The sequence below is a fragment of the Macadamia integrifolia genome, chromosome 5, assembly GCF_013358625.1.
Source record: "Macadamia integrifolia cultivar HAES 741 chromosome 5, SCU_Mint_v3, whole genome shotgun sequence".
NCBI lineage: Eukaryota > Viridiplantae > Streptophyta > Magnoliopsida > Proteales > Proteaceae > Macadamia > Macadamia integrifolia.
In genome coordinates, this window is record NC_056561.1 from 30,950,559 (window position 1) to 30,972,535 (window position 21,977).

General features: G+C 40.5%; 1 protein-coding gene across 3 annotated transcripts in view; it reads right to left on the minus strand.

Annotated features, from left to right (window-relative positions):
* LOC122079794 (probable pre-mRNA-splicing factor ATP-dependent RNA helicase DEAH9) overlaps positions 1 to 21,977 on the minus strand; it is a 126,237-nt gene that overhangs the window by 89,505 nt on the left and 14,755 nt on the right. For all 3 annotated transcript variants that reach the window (XM_042646519.1, XM_042646518.1, XM_042646517.1), the window contains exons 8-10: positions 17,746 to 17,815; positions 17,516 to 17,611; positions 3,975 to 4,080 (exon numbers count right to left, since the gene is read on the minus strand). In XM_042646519.1, coding sequence (XP_042502453.1) covers positions 3,975 to 4,080; positions 17,516 to 17,611; positions 17,746 to 17,815 — 272 coding nt within the window. The remainder of the gene's footprint in view (positions 1 to 3,974; positions 4,081 to 17,515; positions 17,612 to 17,745; positions 17,816 to 21,977) is intronic.

Below are 21,977 nucleotides of genomic sequence, written 5' to 3' on the forward strand. Positions count from 1 at the left end.
GAGGGTTTCATTTTCAACCCCCAAGCCAAAGCCAAGGTGTGTGAGAGTGAGGTTTACATTATATTATAATGCCCTTTTATGTGATTCGGTGTGATGCAGTGTACAGAACTTTTGTACACAATCCACTAGAACACATAGAAAGGGAATATAAAATAAAAAATTAAATTAAATAAAAATTAAACAGCGCATTACCAATAAGGCTACTCATGCTTCACCCCATAAAAAAATCATTAGCACCAAGGGCGCTGATAAGGCAACGCCTTAATACCCTGCAATTGCGTGAACCAATTTTCTGTTGCCATCGAGTTGCTACTTTGTGCTCAAATTCCGCCGGAAATTTCTGGGTTTCAAAGATGCTATTTGCTCCTTGCTTTAATGTGCTATTTGTAAAGCTTGTTCAGGAGATCGGGAAGCATATACTTCTGCTCCAATCTAGAAAGAGCAAGCTAATGAGTTTGCTGTTTCCACTGCAAAATTCATCAATTCTTGCTTGGAAGAACAGGTACGGTTGGCACCTGATAAATTTACTTCTGTGTGCAAGTGGTTCAAGGACCAAGTTTTTCTGCTCTGTTTACTGCCAAGTACAGGTTCAGGTCCTTCTTTCTTTCTTGTAGAGGGTTCTTTTGACGAGATCTTTGGTGCTTTTGGAATGTTTGAAGGTAGCGACTCTATGTCTGGAATTTCAGACCTAGTCGACAGAAACCGAAGGAGTTCTCTCCTTCTTCATTATATGCCTCTTCTGCTTCCTGGTTATGATTGGAGGTTGAAGACAACCTCAGTCCTCAATCATGGGATATGTTCACTCCTTTTTCTTTGTTTGATTTTCCTATTATACCCCTATAGAACTCCTTTATACCACTTAGTTCTTTTCTTTTTTTTTTTTTGGATGAATAAAATAATTCATTACCAAGAGAAGAAGAATATACAAAGGAGGGCAGGCTTAAGCCGACAAGGAAACGCCTACCCTAGCAAAAAAAGAACAAAGCAACATACAGCAAACAAGAACAAACAAAGCAGTCAAGCTGCAGCAAACAAATAAGAGGGGGGGCGGACAAGCATCCAATAGCAAGATCAAGAATCAGGGAGGATGGATGAGATCAACCTACAAGCTCCAAGATGTTTTGATGTGGGAATTTTTTGGGGTGAAGGGAATGGTAGCTCTGGGCTTTGGAGGTGACATCAAAATAGATAGTTTTCCAAATCATATCTGGAGATCTAGATTTGGGGGGTCCATCTACGAATGTTACGCTCCATCCAAAGGTGGTTGATAGTAGCACAGAAAGCTAATTAACCCACGGTGTCACAAAGGGACGGCCAAGGAATGTCATGTCAATCCAAGTGCATTCTCCATCCAAGGGTAGGATGTGTCTATGGTTGGGCCAGCATCTAGAGAGGACAGATTTCCAAATGATGGAGGAGAAGGGGCAAGAGAAGAAAAGATGGGGAATAACTTCCACTCCAGAAGGGCAGGGACAGCAAGAAGGGTTCACGGGAATGAGACGATGGATGAGGAAGGACTGAGTGGGAAGACATTTAGAAAGGCAACGCCAAAGGGTGAAGCTATGGCGGGAATGTGGCCTTTAAACCAAACCAACTTATGCCACGGCACAGTCGGGGTAGTAGTCCTTATGTGGGCCCAAGCAAAGGAAGAAGAGAAGGAACCATTAGAGGGGAGCCAGATGCATTTGTCATTTCTCCCCGATGGCTAGGGAGAGAGGGGGTAGAGAGGACCAGATATCCTCAAGAGGGGGGGGAGGAAGGAGGGGACCAGCCGCTTGGAGAGAGGATAGAGGAGGCCAGGCCATTATCAAGGAGGTCAGAGGAGTAGATGTCTCTAGGAGTAACTAAATGGGAAAGGATACCCAGAGGATACCAAGGTTCATGCCAGAGGGAGGTAGAGTTGCCATTACAAATTGAGTGAGAGATGGCAGTGAGAGCCATGGGTCTATACTCAAGAATCTTCCTCCAAATCCAAGATGCATCAGAAGAAGGGGGCAGTCCAAAGAGAATTATGCTTGAGAAGGCCAGAGTGAATCCAGTCCACCCAAATGCTATTGTGTTTAGACACAATTTTCCAGATAAGCTTAAGGACACCAACTTTATTAGCATCCTTAATTCTTCTTATCCCTAGACCTCCTTCTGCTTTGGGAAGGCAAACCTTCTTCCAGCTGAGAGGCTTGAGGAATCTAGAAGAATCCGTACCTTTCCAAAGGAATGAGCAAAGAAGACCTTCAAAAGATTTGATCACCAAAGCTGGGAGGATGAAGGTCCCAGACCAATAAAGGTACAAAGACTGAAGGGCCGATCTGATCAATGAGAGACGGCCCGCGAAAGAGAGAAGCTTGCCTTTCCAGAGTTGCAGCTTCTTCCGGAGAAGGTCAAGGAAGGGGGTGCAGTGGGGGTAGAAATCCTAAAAGAAATGAAGGGGAGACCCAGGTATTTGACAGGGAGGGAGCCCAAAGGAATGCCCGAAATGCCAGAAAGAGTATCCCCGGCTTCAGGGGAAATACCAAAGAGAAATATGTTGGACTTAAGGAGGTTGATTTTGAGGCCCAAAAGTGCTTTGAAAGAATGGAGCGAAGACATGATGGTGGTGATGGAAATAGGGTAGGCCTTGGGGAAAATCATAATATCAACATAAAAAGCCAAATGGGAGAGACGGAGGGATTTGCACTTAGGGATAGGGGAGATGAGGTGAATGCCAGTGGCGGATTGGATAGAGTGGGAGAGGACCTCAAGGGAGAGGGAGATAAGGAGAGGGGAAAGGGGGCATCACTGCCGAATACCACGGCCAGAGGGAAAGTAACCAGCCAGGCTGCCATTCAAAAGGATAGAGAAGCAGAGGGAGGAAATGCAGGAACGGATCCAATGGACAAAGGAGGCAGGGAATGACATGTGGAGCAGAACATTAGAGATGAAATCCCAACTTAATGTGTCAAAAGATTTATGGATATCAATCTTAAGGAGGGAGTCGGGGAGTGATTCTTACGGTCAAAGCCGCGGCAATCTCATGACAAAGCATAATATTGTCAGCAGACAGCAATACTCCTACCCGCAATAAAGGCAGATTGGTTAATTACCTTTAGTTCCAACACACCACAACAAGAGAATTTCCAATCTCCCCCTGACGGTAGCAAATCTGAACAGACAACTCCAATTACCATGCATGCAAGTACCAATTTCTCAAAAAAAGATGCAAAATTCTGAATTCAGACAATCTATGGCCCACCAAAGCTATACTATGACACATATATTCCCAATGGCAATTCTGTAATTATCTCATTCAAATCCCGGGTTTAAAACCCATCACTGACCACAATTATGGGTCCATCCAAATATGGGATAACCAAATATCAAGAAAAATGGCAGTTATGTAAACAACCAGAAGTTTCTAATAAGGACTGGCAATGTTGTAAATAAGGGGAATGGCTCATATTTGATTTATTGTTCAAGGTTAGAGTTCTATTGGTCCAAGCTCGAGCTTTCTTTTGCTATGTGTATACTCCACCTTGAGGGGGAGCGTCAAAGTATATGAGAGCATATGTCGGTGGAATACATCCGTTCACTCCTCACTCTACTAACGGTGGGCTATAGGTGACCATAGACCTCCATACCATGAGATCATATTTGATTCAAGCATATCTTTCTTAGGGCCCTACAGGGCTTAGGAGAGTTGGTAGCTAAGTGAGAGTTAGTTTCCTTTTTTGATTATGGATTCTATTTGTGTTATGACATTGTAATAGCTAGTTATATATTGAATGAAAGGGGTAATCCCAACCATACGGTTGTGACTCCCAAGTTACACCAGTGTCTTTGTCTCTTTCTCTTATTTCTTATTCTTTGATTCTGGTTCTCAAATCTTTACAAATGAAATAGAAAAGAGACCTTCGATTAGTACATTTCCCAAAACAACTTGCTTCACAAAAATGCATAGGACAATAATAAGTTTGAAATAAACTTGGAAATAAAGCTACTTGAGGACTGTTTTCTTTGATTGTGAACTTCCTCTGTCAGCAACTGAACAGCAGCATCAATATCATCTTGACCTGTGAGGAATACCAGAATATCGCCCATAGGTTCCTAGTGAACAAACACAAACAACATTAAAATTAAGAATACCAAATGGGATTTATTTATTTATCTTGGGCAGTAAATCATATTAGAATCATGCTTGTATAGTGAAGGGACCAAAGTTTCATCAAGGAAAAAAAAAAAAAACAGGAAAAAGAAACACAAGAAATCCCTTGTTCCTACTACCACTAATTTTGAGGACCTATGGCATCCTCCTTGTCAGACCTGTACTTCCAGAGTTAAAGAAAGCAGGCATTCTTAAAGAATGCAAAAGTAAAGCAATGTTTGAAGAGGAAGGCTGCTGCTACGGTTTGGATACGCAGCTTTAGGTTTTAGATATGTATATATATATATGAAAAAATTCGGAGCTTATCAGATATATCAAGACAGAAATAAATCAAAGATTGAAATTTCAATTGAAAAATGGTCGAAAATTACCAAAGTATTCCAGTTTCTCTAGATCTTGGAATGAAACTATATGCAAAACACGAAGAATACAATATTTCATCAAAATGTAGATCTTTTGGTCAAAATAATCGAAATAATACATTCATTCATATAAATTACCAAATTTTGATTTGAAATGAATCGAAATTGCAAAATGAATCGAAATTGCAAAATGAATCGAAATTAGAGAAATGAGTCAAAATTGCTAGAACGCTTCAAATTTGTTCAAAACTTACAAATCTTTGGAGGTTTCAACCTCACAAAAACTCATCTAAGCTCCCACAACAAGATTGCATACGGAAATCAACTTCAAGAAAGAGGCAAGTTCCGAAAGTAATTATCTTCGTCAAAGTTGTCAAGGTGCCTTAGTTGCCTATGCAGACACCTTGTTGGCTTCGCCTAGCGTCTAGGCCCCCTCCAATGCCTTTGGTCTCCTAAATGCCCTGACAACTATGATCTTAGTTCAATTATTTGCAAGATTTGAACAGTGCTTGAATGCTTAACTAGCAAAATAAGGTGCGAAACCAAACTACCTTTGGGTGTTCTTAAAAAAAAAAGAAAAAAAACCAAATCATTCAAACAAGTGTAATTATACTAAATTAGCATCCGTTAAGTTTCATTGCAAAACTCTTATTATTCCCCTAATTTCCTTTCATTTTCCAAAATTTCAACCAGATTTTGACCATTTCAACAAAATTTTCAATTTCGACCATTTCAACAAAATTTTCAATTTCGACCATTTCAACAACATTTTCAATTTCGACAGGGTTCAAAATGACCTTGCATCGAAATCTCATACCCTCCCTCGCATCATGAGAGACATAGCGGGATGACCTATTGTGTCGAAATATCAAACCTTAGTCGCATCATGAGATTCGTACCTGGAAAGGAAAGGAAAGGAAAGTATTGGTAATAGATCCTTGTAGGGCAAGTCCTTTTTTGGGGGGTGAATAAATAATTCACTACTAGAAGGGGAAGGAGAAACAAGGAGCCCCTAAAAAGGGGAAGAAGAACAAAGAACTATAAGTCTATAATACAAACAAAGCAAAACTCAATCCTTAAGGCGAGGAGGCAAAGGGCGGCAGAGGAGAGGAACAGTGCATGTTCCTTAGGAATCAACATAACAAGAGGAGACCGGATAGATGAAGTGGAGAGGTGCATCCCGAGTGTTGTGTGATCGACATATTCCATAAAACTTAAAAGGAAATTTTTAGAAGACAGCCAAACGACCAGCTATGATATATTGTATGGAATGTTGGGCAGTTAAGAAGTATCATGTAGAAAAACTCCATGTAACGGAGATGAAAATGTTGAGATAGATGAGCGGTAAACCTAGGAAGGAAAAAGTAAGGAATGATCATATTAGATCTGGTTTGGGAGTAGCTCCAATACATGATAAGCTATGAGAAGTTTTTTTGAGATGACATGGCCATGTTCAACGAACATCTTTGAATGCTCCAGTAAAGAGGAGAGATTTGGTTCAGATCAAAACATCTAAAAGAGCTTGGGACTTACCTAAATGACCTTAGGAAAAGTTGTGAGGAAAGACTTGCATAGCTTAGGCCTTGTATCAAGTATGACGTCAAAATGAACTGATTAGAGGGCAAGGATCCATGTAGCCGACCAGATTTTGTAGTTGTAATCAGGTTAGGCTGTATTGGCCATATCCAGAACAGGATCCACACCATCTGATATCATCTCCAGCACCAAATTCTAAATCCTTGCTACTTTGGAATAACAATATTATGTTAAAAAGATCATAGATAAGCAGATTAATAAATCCATTGGTTCAGATTAACATTTATAAGGAATGACGTTCAGAACAGCGGGCACTTCAGGTCGATGGGCAGAAATATGGTTGGAGTAGCCAGCACTTTAAATAAAAATAAGTCATTTCCCTGAACAGGGCAACCTAAATGTTTGGATGTCCCCGCTTCCTTCACCAGATCTCTCTCCATCCCCACCACCCTCCCTCTTCCACACTGTCTCATCCTTTCTCTGCACCCAACCCCTCACTCTGCCCTGTGAACTCTCGTCACTCAATTTTATTTCTATATTTTCTATTTTCTAATGCTTTTATTTTCACTGCCATCCTTACTAATTTTGGAATGTCGTCCGGGATGGTGGGAGATTGAAAAAGCAGTACAACAGCAACAAAGTCAGCCTTATCCCAACTTAATGGAGCGGCTACAAGGATCCGAGCAAAACAAACAGGAGAAATAAAAATAAAATAAATGAAAGAGAATTTAGGAATCACCCGATGTTGCTTTTAATGTTGAAAATTAACTATGCCAAAACTCAAAAGACTATTGCTATGACCATGGTCATAAATCCATTCATCAGTACAGAAATGTTATAACTGACTGTTAGGATTATGGTTGTAAGGGTACTTTTGGTATACATTGTAGTCATATGTAATAGGCTGTTTTGTGTAGGGTACCTATGTGCTGGGTAATGATGAAACTGAAAGAAGAGAAAGCGTTGTGAGTGGCCCAAGGATTAAAGTATCGGAATCGGTCACCGTATTGGTCGGCCAAAATTAAGATATGTATCGGAGGGTATCATATCGTATCGTATCGTATCGGAGATACGCTAAAGCTACGCACATAAATGGATAGAAAACATGTTTTTATACATTTTTGCATTAAAAAAAACTGTTCAAAAAAGCTATAGACAACATGTATTATGCATAAACACTAAATTGAGAGCATAGCACTAAGAATCCAAGGTTTGTAGTTGTCCCATAAATGTAAAATCCTTGTTCCCAACCTTGATTTCCACTTTAATTAGAAAGAAAAATGGATGACAGCAACTTTGGAAAAAAAAAACCCTCAAAAAATTGTGTTTTTTTGAAAAATGACCCGTCTTGGCCATTATATGACCATACAGTACTGTATCGGTGCGTATCGGTATGTATCGACGCATCGATACATACTGAAACGTACATTTCACCTTGATTTTAATTTTTCATAGAGTATCAGTATGTATCGGTGCGTAGTGTATCGTATCGTATCGGTATATATCGTAGGATAAATATCGATACAAAAGGATTTAAAAATTTTCATATATCGTATCGATAGTATCGTATCGGTAAGGGCAGATACAAATATGTATCTGCTGATACGGTACGATACGTACCTATACTTAAAACCATTGGAGTGCCCTAACTTAAGGCATCGGTTTGCTAACATGCAAGAATATTCGACCAACACCTAGAAAACACCAACAAAAAGAGGGATTAGCACAAAAAGAAAAATAAATATAGAAACAAAGAAGTAAAATGTCGCTAGCCTTGTTGGTTTAAGAACTTGTTCGAATCCTTCCTTCCCTTTCAGTCTCCCACACACCCTAAAGAAAGAAATTTGACTCAGTATTCCAGGTGCTGCTTTCAGTCTTTTTCCATTAACCCAAGCATAGACAGACAAGGAACCAGTGGTAGCAAGTCAGCCCAAAAGGAAAGGGATGTTTGCTTTGGATGGAATGTTGCTTTCAGTTCTCCCATACAACTCTTGCGAGATCTGGACAAGCGTCTACGGGTAAAGCACAGTATCCATATAACTACTTGCCACCTACGCTCCACCATCCATTTCAAGTTTAGGAACGTAGATAATAGTATCCCGATCAAAGAGCTGACAAAGGGGATGAGAGGAACAGGGAGTCTACTGGACGCGGTTCAACTAACGGCCAAACCGAAGAGCAAAAAGAAGGTTGGGCCCCGCCCCCCAATAGGAGGGGGCAATGCTCTGGATTCCCCTTGCTTGCAGAAATGTTGGATCAGAAGGGGGGTTGGGTTCTATTTCTAGGTCGGGCAAAAGGACATCCCCTTTTGGGCTCACTCTTAGCACCTTTCTCAAGGAAACTTACTAAAGAAAGAAGAGAGAGAAGCCATTAGGAAGCAACTTCCCCTGGTCACTTTGACCCATTCTCAACAAGGCGGAATCCCTCATGTGCTCATTCCACTGGAAAGGGACTGACTCTTCCCGCTTCCTCCATTCCCTTAGTTGGGCATCCATTTTTCGTCATAAGATTGAGGGGGGGCATTGGTCTCAAAAGAATCTTAGATGTCAACTCGGCCACTACCTTAAACTCATTTGAAACATTGTTTCCAAGCAATAAAATATCTATGCCCCCTAGGTCTACTCTTCTCTCCTCCGCTCTGAGTCCCTCTGGACCGCACCCATGAGAAATGATTGCTCTGGGGTCTAGTGGCAAATCCTTAACCCCCAGCCCTCTGCCCTTAAAGCAATTAAGACTTCCATCTCCGATGGCCTCTCCACTTCCATCTGGTTGGATAACTGGCACCCTTCGGGTGTCCTTTCTATAATCCTCGGGTCTCCCTAAATCCTCTCTTGTTGCTTCCATTGTCTCCAATGGTTCCTGGTCGTTGGTCCCCCCTCCTCCTCTCCCCTCCTTCTTTCCTTACGGAACTGTCTCCTCCCCCCTCCTCCCTGCCTTGGCCTCCTGATAAAATCCTTTGGTACCCCTCTCCTCTGTGCGCCTTCTCCTCTTCGTCCGCCTAGAACTTCATCCGCTCCCCTCATCCCCTTGTCCTCTGGCACAAAGTTGTTTGGTTTCAAGGTTACATCCCCAGGCATAGCTTTACCGCCTGGAGAGCTCTCTCTAATTGCCTTCCAACACACTCCTTCCTCCGCTTCCGTCACATTCCTAAGCCTTCTTCCTCCTGTTGCCTCTGTTGGAATGGCAGTGAGGACTCTAATCACCTTTTCTTCTCTTGCCCTTTTTCCTCCTCGATTTGGAAACGAGTCCATTCTTAGTGTTGGCCAGGTAGGAGAACCCCTTTGCCCCTCTCTATGGAATGGATTTGGATGGATATGACCTTTGGTGGATCCTCCTTCTGTGATTCAACTGGGAAGCTTGCCTTCTATGCGACGATCAATCACCTTCGGATGGAACCCAACCTCCGAAGATGGACCTCTAATTCTCGATCTTTTGATAAGATTTGGAAGGCCATGTTCTTTGATGTTAGCACTAAGCTCCATTTTCTCCCCCTTAGACCTGTTCGCCACTCCCCAAGGAACAAACTCATTATTGTCTCATGGGATCTCCCCCTCTCTTCTCTCCCACCCCCCTTGGGGCCTGTTACCCCTTTTAGGTTTTGTGTTTTGTGTCTTTTCCTTTTTTTTTCCTTTGGGCAGTATATTCCGCCTTGTTTCTTCTTCTCGGTAATGGATTTATTATTCACCCAAAAAAAAGTGAGGCTACCTGACATTACCATGTTATAAATAATGTTAATTACATATGGCGTGCTCTCCGCAGCCCAGTTACTCTATAGAGCCACTCACTTTTGGTTCGAAAAGCAGTTGCGCTCCTTTTTCCGATCCACTGATTGAAATCATTCTATTTTTCTGCCTCCCGGCCCCTTATTCATTCCTAAATGTATGAATGAAGAAGGGGGACTGACTATCACTCTTTTTATCTCTTTATACGATTTATATATACATATAGTACGAGAGTGACTAATGATATCTGCTTGTAGTTTCTCTCTCGTCAGTGTGCTCGTGCTACTTGGTAGTGCGCTCGTCATACAATACTCGTGCAACAGCGCTTACAGCATGCTCACACCAGTCAACTACAAGGCCCTATGCCTTGGTATAGTACATATGGTGGTCTCTCACTTGGGTGAAGTACAACATTGGGCTTACTCTGTGTATCTGCATCCTGACTGCTTTTTGCTATGGGACCAGCGGGAGTGCCTGCATCTTGCTGTGAACTAAAATCTCTTAATAGCCCCAACGTACTACACCTCCAGGGAAGGAAAAGGAAGTGAATCCAATGAGTCGAGAGTAGGGGCCTCAGAAGAGATATTCCTTGTGCACGGGTGGGTGTGAGATCAATCTCAGTCGTATTAGATCTGGTCTTTGAATTTATCCCCGAGGCATCTTGGGGTTGTTCAATTAAGTGTATACCCCAATGATCTCCCGATACTTAGATTCTCCTCCCGAACCCTTGACATACTGAAATGAGTGCCATTATTGGGGTATCAAACCAACAACGACTCATACAAGCTAAATCTTCTAATCGCCTAGGAGGGCAGTGCACTTTGGGATGCGGAGCTATTATTGCCCAGCTCCCTAACCTTATGAGGCACCAGGTTCGGACCGCGGGGAACTGTAGCATGGGGGGACATCTAATCCTTTTGCTGCCGCAACTACCGCTATATAAAGACAACCTGTATCTCAACCTAAAGAAGTAAGGGTGCTCTCGTAGATCAGCTCACAAACCTATAATTAAGACGCATTGTTACATATTTCAAGTCATTGGCAATATATTGAAAGGAGTTAACTGCTTATCCCACTTAAAAGATTCTGCCCGATACTTCTCTCTCTCTCCCTCTTTTCATTCTCTTCTTCCTCTACTTTCCATCTTCCTTCTCCTTAGTTCACCTAAGGTACAAAACGTACTTGGAATCAAAGTGGTCGATTGCTTTGAGAGTCGAGCTGCAATCCTTCCTCTTCCTCTCTTTGGAACCCTAGGTTACAAAGGGTTCCAAGGAAGAGCACTCCATGTGAAATCTTGAAGAACCCATGGTGTAAGTTGTTGGATGAAGACTCAAGGAGCATCATCAGCAATCCTATTGTGTAGATTGGAAGTGTCAAATTGAAGAAACCCAATGCTGAGGACCCCTACCCGCCAGCCCTAGAAGACCTTTTTTGTATCGTTTTCATCTGTTGTCTGCTAAGGATGTGACCTGGACCATTACAGTCACCCAAGAGGTCTTCCATGGTTTGTGCCCTCTCCTGGTAATATTCTCATCTGATTCTCTGCAACTCAAGTTTTATGGGATGGTTTGCTGGCCAAAATCACAAGCAAGAATGCAAGATGTTAGTGGTCTCTTTTGAATGTCCTGTAATGGTGTGTGCAATAATAAACTGTTGGTTTGTATAATGTGTGCATTTTCATTGTTCAAAGGTCATTTGTTTGTTCTCGGGAAGAAGCTTGAATTGGGTGAGCCTTCCTTGTGTATTTCGTTGAGCTATGTCTGAGGTCAATGAACCAATGGGTCCATCAACTGGAGGTTCAAATAATGTTAACCACATTTTTTTTTTTTTGAATAAATAATCTATTACCAAAAGAGAAGAAAATACATACAAAGCCCCTAAAGAGGGGGTGAAGAGAAAGACAAAGGTCAGCCCTCAAGAAGAAGAGGGAGTCCTAAGCAAAAGGGGGAGAGATCCCAGGAAACCACAATATGATTGTTCCTTGGAGAAGCAATAAAAGTAGTGGAGACACTAGAAAAATTGGCTTTGACATCAAAGAAAATGGAGTCCCATATCTTCCGAACTGGGCAAGAGTTGGAGGTCCATTTCCTATGATTGCGCTCCATCCCAATCTAATTGATCGAGGCATAGAAAGCAAGCTTGCCCACAATGTCACAAATAGAAATACTGCCAAAAGTCATATCCATCCAAATCCACTCCCTCTGGAAAGGGAGAATTCTCCTACTTCTGGGCCAACAATTGGCAACCACCCCTTTCCAGATAGAGGAGGATAAAGGGTACGCAAAAAAGAGGTGATCAATATCTTCCGACTCAGTCCCACAAAGGTAGCACATAGGGGAGACTGGAATCCTCCGATGGATAACGAAGGATTGTGCAGGAAGGTAGTCGATGAAGGCCCACCAAGCAGTAAAACTTTAGCAGGGGATGTGATGCTTGAACCAAATCAGCATATGCCAAGGAGAAGATCCACGATTCCTAGCAAAATCCTAAGCGGCTTCGGAGCTGAAAATACCTAAGGGGGAGGGATTCCAGAGAATAGCATCAACTCTCCCTTGCGGGGATTCGAAGATGTTGGGCAAAGAGTTTCAAATAACAGCAAGTTGGTGAGAGATCAGGACTAGAGTGGGCCAGATGCACAAAGTCAAGATATTTGCAACCAGCGAATGCTTAGGTAAGCCTGAGTTATAGATGGCTCTAGCACTGATGACAGGGAATAGATCCAAGCCCCAACGGATGCCAAGGACCAAGCCAAAGGGAGGTAGCAGACCCATCAACAATCTGAGAAGAAGTCACTCCTAAGACAGAAGATCTACGAGACAAAATCTTGTGCCACACACAAGAAGCATCAAAGAGACTCGCATTGTCCAAAAAGAGTCCGAGCAAAGGAGACCTGAATACACCCAATCAACCCAAATACTTTATTTTTAGTAACAAACTTCCAAATCAGCTTGATAATACCGGCAGATTTGACATCCTTGATGCACCTCAAACCCAGACCACCTTCAGTTTTTGGGAGGCAAACTGTAGCCCAACTTAGGGGGCCAAAGAAATCTACAGCATTCGGATCCTTTCAAAAGGAATGCAGCAAAAAGAGATTCAAGCCTTGAGATAGTGGACTTAGGCAACCCATAAATACCAGACCAAGAAATGAAGGAGGCTTGGAGAACAGATCCAATAAGCTTCAATCGGCCAGCATAAGATAGGAGCTTACCTTTCCATAGTTGGAGGCACTTTCTTATGAGGTCAAGCATAGGAGTTACAGTGATGAGTAGATAGCCTATCCAGGATTAAGGGCAGCCCCAAATACTTAACCGGAAGGCATCCAAGAGAGAACCCAGTCTTCTCAAGCAAAGAAGCCTTAACGGACTCAGAAACGCTAGCCAGGAAGATGAGAGATTTACCTGGGTTGATAAAGAGCCCAGACATATATTCAAAGTGATACAAGCATTGCATAACGGTCTCCAAGGAAGTCTGATTTGCTTTAGAGAAAATCATCAAATCACCCGCAAAAGCAAGATGAGTAAGCTTGATGGCCTTACACTTCCGATTGGAAGAAATGAGCAGCTGATCAATGGAAGTTTGAATACTCCTAGAGAGGACTTCAAGGGCCAGGGAGAAGACATAAGGCGATAATGGACATCCCTGACGAATTCCTACCCTGTCGAGCTACCATGACCAGTAATAGAGAAGCAATGAGATTAACTGTAGTTTTATTGGTGTTGAAAACACCAATACTCAGATATCCTTTTTCAAATTGGACAGCACCAACTACCTTGATTGGCTCATTCCGTAAAATTATCCTTTCGTAGCCGTCAAAAGATTGGATACATAAATGGATATATTAAAGCTCCCAGGCCTGGTGATCCCACCTGCTAGAGATGGGAGACAGAGAACTCCATAGTGATGACATGGCTGATTTTTTCTAAGAAGCCGCAAATGGGCCGCAGTTTCATAATGAAAAATACAGCTAAAGACATTTGGGATAGTGCTGCTGCCACATTTGACAGAGTAGGGGACTCAACCAAAGCTAACCACCTACTTCAAAAAAATTCTCTATGTAAGACAGGGTGACATGTATATTTCTAAGTACCACAACAAAGTAATTAGTCTTTGGGAAGAGTATTACTATAGAGACCTAGTTGACCAACCCAAAGGATGAAGCCAAAGTTCACCGAACATTTGAGAAGGAACGTATCTTGAACCTCCTTGTAGGCTTAAATGCTGAATATGAACCGATTCAGATCTTGGGTAAAGTTCCTCTCCCATCTCTGGGCAAAGTTTGTGGGTACTTGTAAAGAGACTCATCAGGTAGCCATAGAGATCACATCGCCTCTTGAAAAATCTGCTCTTACCTCTTCCTCACAAAAAATGTGGCATGAATGGGGAAGAGGTCATGGTGGGGCCGTGGAGATAATAAGGACAGGCACAAGTGTGCACATTGTGGTAAATCAAGACACACCAAACACACATGGTCAGCCATCCCAGTTCATGTTCCCTGGGGGTTCAAGAGTTGGTAGAACAGGCAGCACTCGTGCACACTCAATGTTACTTGTATTGACTCTTCTCACGGTGGTTCCTCCCTCAACAGTCAACACTAAGGACTAAGCAGCATTCCGTCGTGTTATAGCTCAGCTGGAAAATTCCACACCCAATGCTTCCTCCTTTGCTCGGTCAGACACCTCAGCTTCAGATCAGGTGTCTACTTCAACTGCTTCTATTGATTCTGGTGCTATTGACAATATGACTGATATGTCACAATCCTTCGACTTTTACTCTTATCTGTTTGGGTAGAGATAAAGTTAGAGTTGTTGATGGCTCCCTAACCTCTATTACTGGAAGTATACATGTTACCTCATCCATACCTCTTGATTTTGTTCTCCATGTTCCCACTTTTGCTGTTAACCTTCTCTCCGCTGGTCTTCTCACTAAATCATTGAACAGTAGTGTCACCTCTTTTCCTTCTCATTGCTTGTTTTAGGATCTGGTAACGATATGGATTATTCGCAGTGGGCATGAGGCGCGTGGGCTCTACCTCCTAGATCCTAAGCCAATTATTTTGAAGGAAGCTCACTCCTATGTTTGTGGAAGGGATGACTATTCTTATCATGGTAATAGATTTGTTGCACCTTTTCATGTTATGTTTGTTTTAGCTACATTGTTACCTTTGTTGATGATTTTTCTCTTAAAAATTTACAGTCTTCTGAAACATGAGAGTGATGTGTACGAGACATTTCAAAACTTTTATCACATGGTCTATACCCACCTTAACACTAGACTCAAAGTTGTGAGATCCGATAAAGGGGGTGAATACATGTATGGGGGTTACAGAAGGATTTAGTGAAAATGGCATTCTCCATTAGCGTGCTTGTGTGGGATACTCCCCAACAAAATGGGGTTGCTGAACGGAGGAATCACCACTTGTTGGAAGTTTCCCGCAGCTTGTCGTTTGGCATGCATGTCCCTAAGGTTTCTTGGACTGAAGCCCTTCTTGTGCCACCTTTCTCATTAATCATATGCCTTCCAGTGTCCTTCAGTCCTAGGTTATAAATCTACATTAGAAGTTCTATCTTCAAGTGTTCCTACCTTTCCCCATCTGAAATCTGATCTTGAAACCCTTTCGTGGGTTTTTTAAGGACCTTAGGATGACCACTCGATCCAAATTTGAGGATCATTCGACGCTTCCAAGTTCCAACTCAAGTTCTTGAAGAATCACCAATCGTTTCCTTTTTCTTGCAACCATCAGAAGTCTCAATCTAGCAGGCACAATTTGTTCTACTTTTGATGGTTTGTTCCCTCATATAGGATGTCCATTCAGTCCAAAATTCAGCTCCATCAGAGCTGTGGTTTGTGAGCAGTCAAATCTTCTCTATCCAAGCTAATTTCCAGGTCTAAGCTTGATTAGTGTCATAGTTTTTAAGGCGCTGGTAAGGCAACGCCTATGCAGCGCCTTGGCGCTGATGCGGTCTAGAGATGGTAAGGCAGTGCTCCGCCTTATGCGAAGTGACACCTTATGGGGTTTTTTTTTTTTAAAACACATTTTAAAATTACTTGATGAAGATTCCAAATATAGATTTTTTATTGGTAGGTGTATGGTTTTGTTAACACTTGAGATGTATGGGATCAACTTTACTCCATCAAAAATAACCTAAACAAACAAAACAAAAACACGATTCACAAACAGGGTTTGGATTTTATCAAGGGTTTTAAGAAAGGGCTTTGAGAAAGAATCAAGGAACAAGGAAGAACCATTAATCCAGGCCACCATTTTGCTCCTGCAGTGGTGAGCTTCACTCTTCTTTGACGGAAGTAGAAATATAATGGATGACCTTAGGACTTAGGCACCCATTTTGGCATCATAGAGGTAAGTATAATAAATACTTGTATTTTTTGTCTTCTTTTCTTTATATTTATAATTTTGTTTCATAATTATGTATTTATATTATATGTTAATATGTTATGATGATTAATGATTGATGATTGATGATTGATGATTGATGATTGATGATTGATGATTGATGATTGATGAAGATGAACTTAGTTTATTCACTTTATTGATTTGTTTTCATTGGTATGAATATGAACCTTTAATATTTATTTAACATATGAGTAATAGGATTCAACTAGGATTTGAGCCAAATAGATTGGTTTTATAAAAAAATTACACAGGAATGCTTTAGTCGATAAGGCGACGCTTTATGCCCGCCTTATTGCTAAGGCCCTCTGAAAGACCCTCAGACGCCTCCGTCGCCTTACCGCCTTAAAAACTATGATTAGTGTGCTAGAGTTTATGATGGATCCTACTGGGAGTGATTACCCATTGGTAATTTAGTCTGACATCAAACTATATTTGAATCCTACAAACTGAAGTTCAAAATTTCAACGAAATCTTGGTGAAATTTTGATAACTTTGCTAGTTTCAACATGCCAGAGACGAAACAGAAGGCGAAACCAGAAGTAGCATAATTTCGGTTAAAATTTAGCAATTTTGCTCATTGCAGTCGAAATTTCACAAATTTCGCTCACAAAAATGCATTGTTTAGTCGAAATTTTGGTTATTTCAGCCATTAGAACCTCGGAAAAAATTCACGTTTCCGCTCAAAATTTCCCTAGCTTCAGTCATTTCGGTCTGGCCGAAATACGAGTTTTTGAACCTTGCTACCAACCTGCCTTAGCATCTCCCTAAAGGTTGCTACTGCATCTCACAGAAGCTATTCTGAACCACACAAAACATAGAGGAAAAAGTCAATACTCTATTCATCAAATTCCTGTCCATCAATGTCTTGTTACATAGATACATAACCTCTCCAAATATGACTCCTAAAATGACTAGAAATAGCTTAAACCAACTAGTAATCAAATTGGCAACTTAATTGACCAATAAGAGACTGAAAAGTGAAAACAAGTCCTAAAATGGCTCAAGAACCTCCAGCTATGTTTGGAGTCCTAAACCAGCGAGGAACTCACATAATGAAAGAGAATCAACTGATAATAGGACTGGAGTTATAGATTCCCTGATCCAGCATGAACTACGGAACATAAAAATAATCAAAATAGGAAAAGAAACTGAAAATAGGACTCTACTTTATTAGAACTCAATAGTAGGCTAGGAATAGGATTCCTACAGAAACTATGAATTCTAAAATTCCTAAAACCGCAACAATTTTTCTTCTCTTGGCATTCCTACTGGCACCAAGATGCCACATTATAGACTTACTTCAAAGTTGAAACTGGTATTATACATGCTAAAACCTCGCTACCTGATCGTGAATCAACAAGACAGTTGAAACAGCGGCTTGCAGATAGTCAGAAACAGGTTCTTCAAGATAATGAACTTGTACATTATACCCTCTACCCTGCAATTAAAAGATAGAGAACCCTCAATTAGACTTGTTATACCTTCACTTTGTTAACACAGAAGATAGAGTAATAAAATACACCAGGAGATGATAGTTATTATCAAATGGATATACAGATCGGAATGCCATACTTCAACTGATAGAATAGCAGGCTCTGGTCTTGGTCCATGTTCATTACTTCCTTGCCCCTTTCGTCGCTTGCTGTTGACCAGAAAAACAAAACAAAGGGTCAGAATGTATATCAGGCCTAGAAATCCCAAGTGAAAGCACTTGCAATCCTGACTAAAGTTTACAACCTGATAGATAACATCACAAAGAAACTAGCTTCAAATTTTCGAAATGCCATCCAATGGAACCTAAGAAGTGTTACTGAGGTAGGGGATGACTTCACTAAAGGAGTGGTGAGGCCAGGACAAGGTTAGGGTATATGGGTGTATTGGGATGGCGGCTATGTAGCGATGGTTACTTTCTTGGAATACCACCTGTTGTATTTGTATTCTGTACTCTATTTTCCTTCCAATCAATCATAAGTTATCCAAAAATAAATCACAATGTAAACATGATAAAGCAATTAAGCTGACTCATTTCACACAGGTATAGCTTTTATGAGAGTATCCAAATCTTGGATGCACTCATTGAAAGAAGAATAAATATTTCTTAGTTTAAATTAGTTAAACATTACTTTGTCTAAATTAGTTTTCCTATTAAACAAGTGTCAAACTTAATAAATAATCCAACTCAGCCAAGAAGACAATCTGAGATATGGATACCAAATAATGGGGAATTCTAATCACCTCGGGATTAGGGTTAGAAAACCCCATGTAATCCAGGATCGTAAGGATTAGGGACTCAGAATTGAAACCAGAATTTCGCAACTTCCCTAATAGCACTCTCGCTTTAGAAACTCATAAAATAGCAAGTTGCCAAAATTAGTAACTATCACAATCGCAACTAACAAATTTCGAAGGCAGAAAATAGAAACTGAAATTAAAATCAGAAAGAAGGGATAGACTTAGAAGGTAACTGAAATAGCGAGTCCAGAATAGTTGGGAAATAGAAAGTACAAACCTTTACTAAGGAATAGCAAGTGAATCAAAATTAGAAACCATTAGAAAATAAAGTAACGGTATTAGAATTGTTGTAACAACATCAAGGGATAAGCAAAGAAATGCCAATACAACTCGTGATCAACAGGAGAAGAAGGTGGCAATATCAACACTGGAACCTGACTAAGAACCTGATTTAATGAAAGGCATGAACTAGGATGCCCACCTAGAACTTGACTAGCATCTCATCAGTCCAAAATGGCATCCCACCAAGCTACCTTAGCATCCACCAAGGTTGTCATTGCTTCTCACACAAACACACTGCATCTCACAGAAAATCACAGCAAAGAGCTATAGTTTTTTTCAAAATAGTTACTCCTTTTATTTAAAACTTTGCAACATTACAAGAAAATTTAACTCGTCATGCACAAGCAAGAGAGCTCTAGAGAAACAAAAATAAAAAGATTACTACAAATTAGAAACTGACTACTTAATCCCATATAGGACCTAAATCCCTAATATTTGGGCTTATAAATTTGGCTAATTACAATAGTAGCTCCAAGATATTAAGCCCATGGCCATATAACCTATTGGACACTCTAAGCATATTGGTCCATCTTAGCCCAGTTTGATGGTCAAGTTTGCTGCTGGCCTTCTTATTCTTCTGGACTACATCAATGCACGCTAGGGAGAAACATTATTGTATAGTCCCTTATGGAAAAAAGCAACCAAAAGAAGCACCACATACTAACATGCAAATCAAGGATTTCGGATGACCATAAGTATCCAATTATACATTCATGGTTTAAAGTATTGGTTCGTCTTATATTGATATAAACCGATACGTGTCATACTGATACGATACAGACCGATAAGATACACTATTTTTTAAAATGAAGTGTATCCTTACATATCGATATGATACGCACCGATAGTGAAGATACGTATTTACAGAACCCATTTCACTTTTGAGACATGGCCTATTCTTCTCACTAGCGGTACTTAAGTTTCCTTGAAGCACAACTGCACAATCGATCTCCCTTTCATTTCTTGGACTTGGGGCTTTGAATCATTAGTAGAAAATGATTCAAAATCTACAATCAAACTGAAATTTAATGGATTGAAGCATAAAAAATCATCCATTGAAGCTATATATAGCACAAAACAAGTTGAAAAAACTTGAAATTTTTTCGCAAATCTTTATTTTACTTCTGTTTTTTTACTTTGAGTAGATTTAGGAAAAACAAACTAAAAAATTGCTTCAAAAAGGAATTATTGCATCAATTTGTTTGGAAATTTTAAAAATTCTCAAAAAGTTGACAATAAACTATTGCCACATGTAAGAAACCTCATCTTTTATAATAATTTCAATTGAATGCACTTTGTCTCTCAATACGATATTCTCTATTTAAGTGTTTATCATGATAGATGTTATATTTATGTAAAAGTGTATTTCCAAATGTATCTTGTCCATTCCTATGCGTATCTTTAGTTTATCTGTATCTCTGACATGATACAAATAAACGATAAGCTATGATACATCTCTTAAAATTACCCAACCAATACGGCGACCGATACTGATACTTTAATTCTTGTATACATTTTGCTTTAAACAAAACATGAGGGCTAAAATCAATATTCCATCTCCTCACTAACAATCAAAAGTATGTCTAACATGACAATCCATACAAAAAAGAAAGCAAATTTAAAGAGAACGAGAGCCCCTTGATATGTGCTGAGTTCTGCTATAGCTCAACCTCCATATTTAAGAAGTGAAGGCAACGTAAATTTATTCTATGAACAAATAGCAACACAAGGAGTAGCAGCAATGCTAATAATATATTAGCACAAAATAAAAAAGATGGTCATATTTCTGTTGCATAGAATTAACAGGAAGGCCGTGACTACTCAGAAAACCTTCAGTCACGTGGTCAAGCCTACTACCATTCATTTGGAATTATCTTTGGCAATTTCTAATGGATGGGATATTTGCCAGGTAGATGTTCAAAACGTGATGCAGTTAGGCGTGGGAAACTTTGGGAGTAATTTAGTAATTTGATTTGCTTTCCTTAATTGTTAGTGTAGGGTGTGGTCCAATTAGTAGGAAGATTCAGATTTTATTCCAGTTGCTATTTAGGTTAGTTTCCAATATATTTAGCTTCCATTGTTACACTTTGTTTACCTTTATATTGATGTAACTCAATAGAGATTTCAGATTTGAAGTTTTGATTGTGAAATCGAATGTTTGTTTGGCTGCTAACCTGGCTTCCGTGACCACACATCTCTCTTAGTCTGATTTTCTCTTCTCTTCTCTCCTCCTACTTCCCCTTTATTTCTTCTTCTTCTTCCTCTTTGATGTTTCTGGTTTTTTTACCTTACCTGTTCTGGGCGACAGTTGCAGCCCTAGTTTAGAGGATCGATCTCCTTCTCCTTTAATCTATTTGGACTGAGACTTTGGTAGAGAGTTCCCTACCAATAGGCGACACAAAACCAAGAGCATCTCCTCCAAAGCTTGGTTTTGCTGTGAAGAAATCCAAACCATACCTGGACCTGAGTTTTTGCCAACACCAAGCTCAGTTTCAGGTTTTGAAGCACCCCTGATCTTGATCAGCCAAGGTTTGCTGGTGCTGGAGTGATAGGCGATTTACTGTTGAGACTTCTTGTCTGATGCTTCAGCTTGAGCTTAAAGTTGTGGCTGAGAATCGATACCCAACAAGTTTTGGGTTACCGCTGGTGCTCTATCAAGAGGAACGAGAAGGTTCTTCTATTGCTTTTTTTAAATAATGAGTTCTTTATTACGACTAAGCCCCTGTCCCTTGTTATTACAGTAAAACCCCTTGCTTTTAAAAGTTTACTTCAGTTTAACCCTATCACTATATTAATTTCCAGAACTGAATTTTTCTTTTGGATTAATTTCAGCTCTGTCCCCATTCAGTTATTTCACTCTAAAAGGGGTTTTAAATTATACTAGAAATTACAAGGATGCCACTACTTCTTTGAAAGCTGGTTTAGTTGTTAATTGTGGGCCCGTAAGCAATCCGAGTCCGATTTTTGGAACCCGGATCCGCATCAAAACACCTTCCTACATGGTGTTCTCCAAAAGGATGTATACATGGCCCAGCCACCCAGTTTCATTAATTCTGAGTTTCCTCACCATGTATGTAAGTTACGCAAGTCCTTGTACAACGTATGGCCTCAAACAAGCCCCTGGGGCATGGTTTGATTGACTCAATGCGTTTCTAATGGAAATTGGGTTCTTGGTTCAAAGACCGCACGTCTCTCTTCATCTACAATAACGAGGGTATCACTGGCAACAG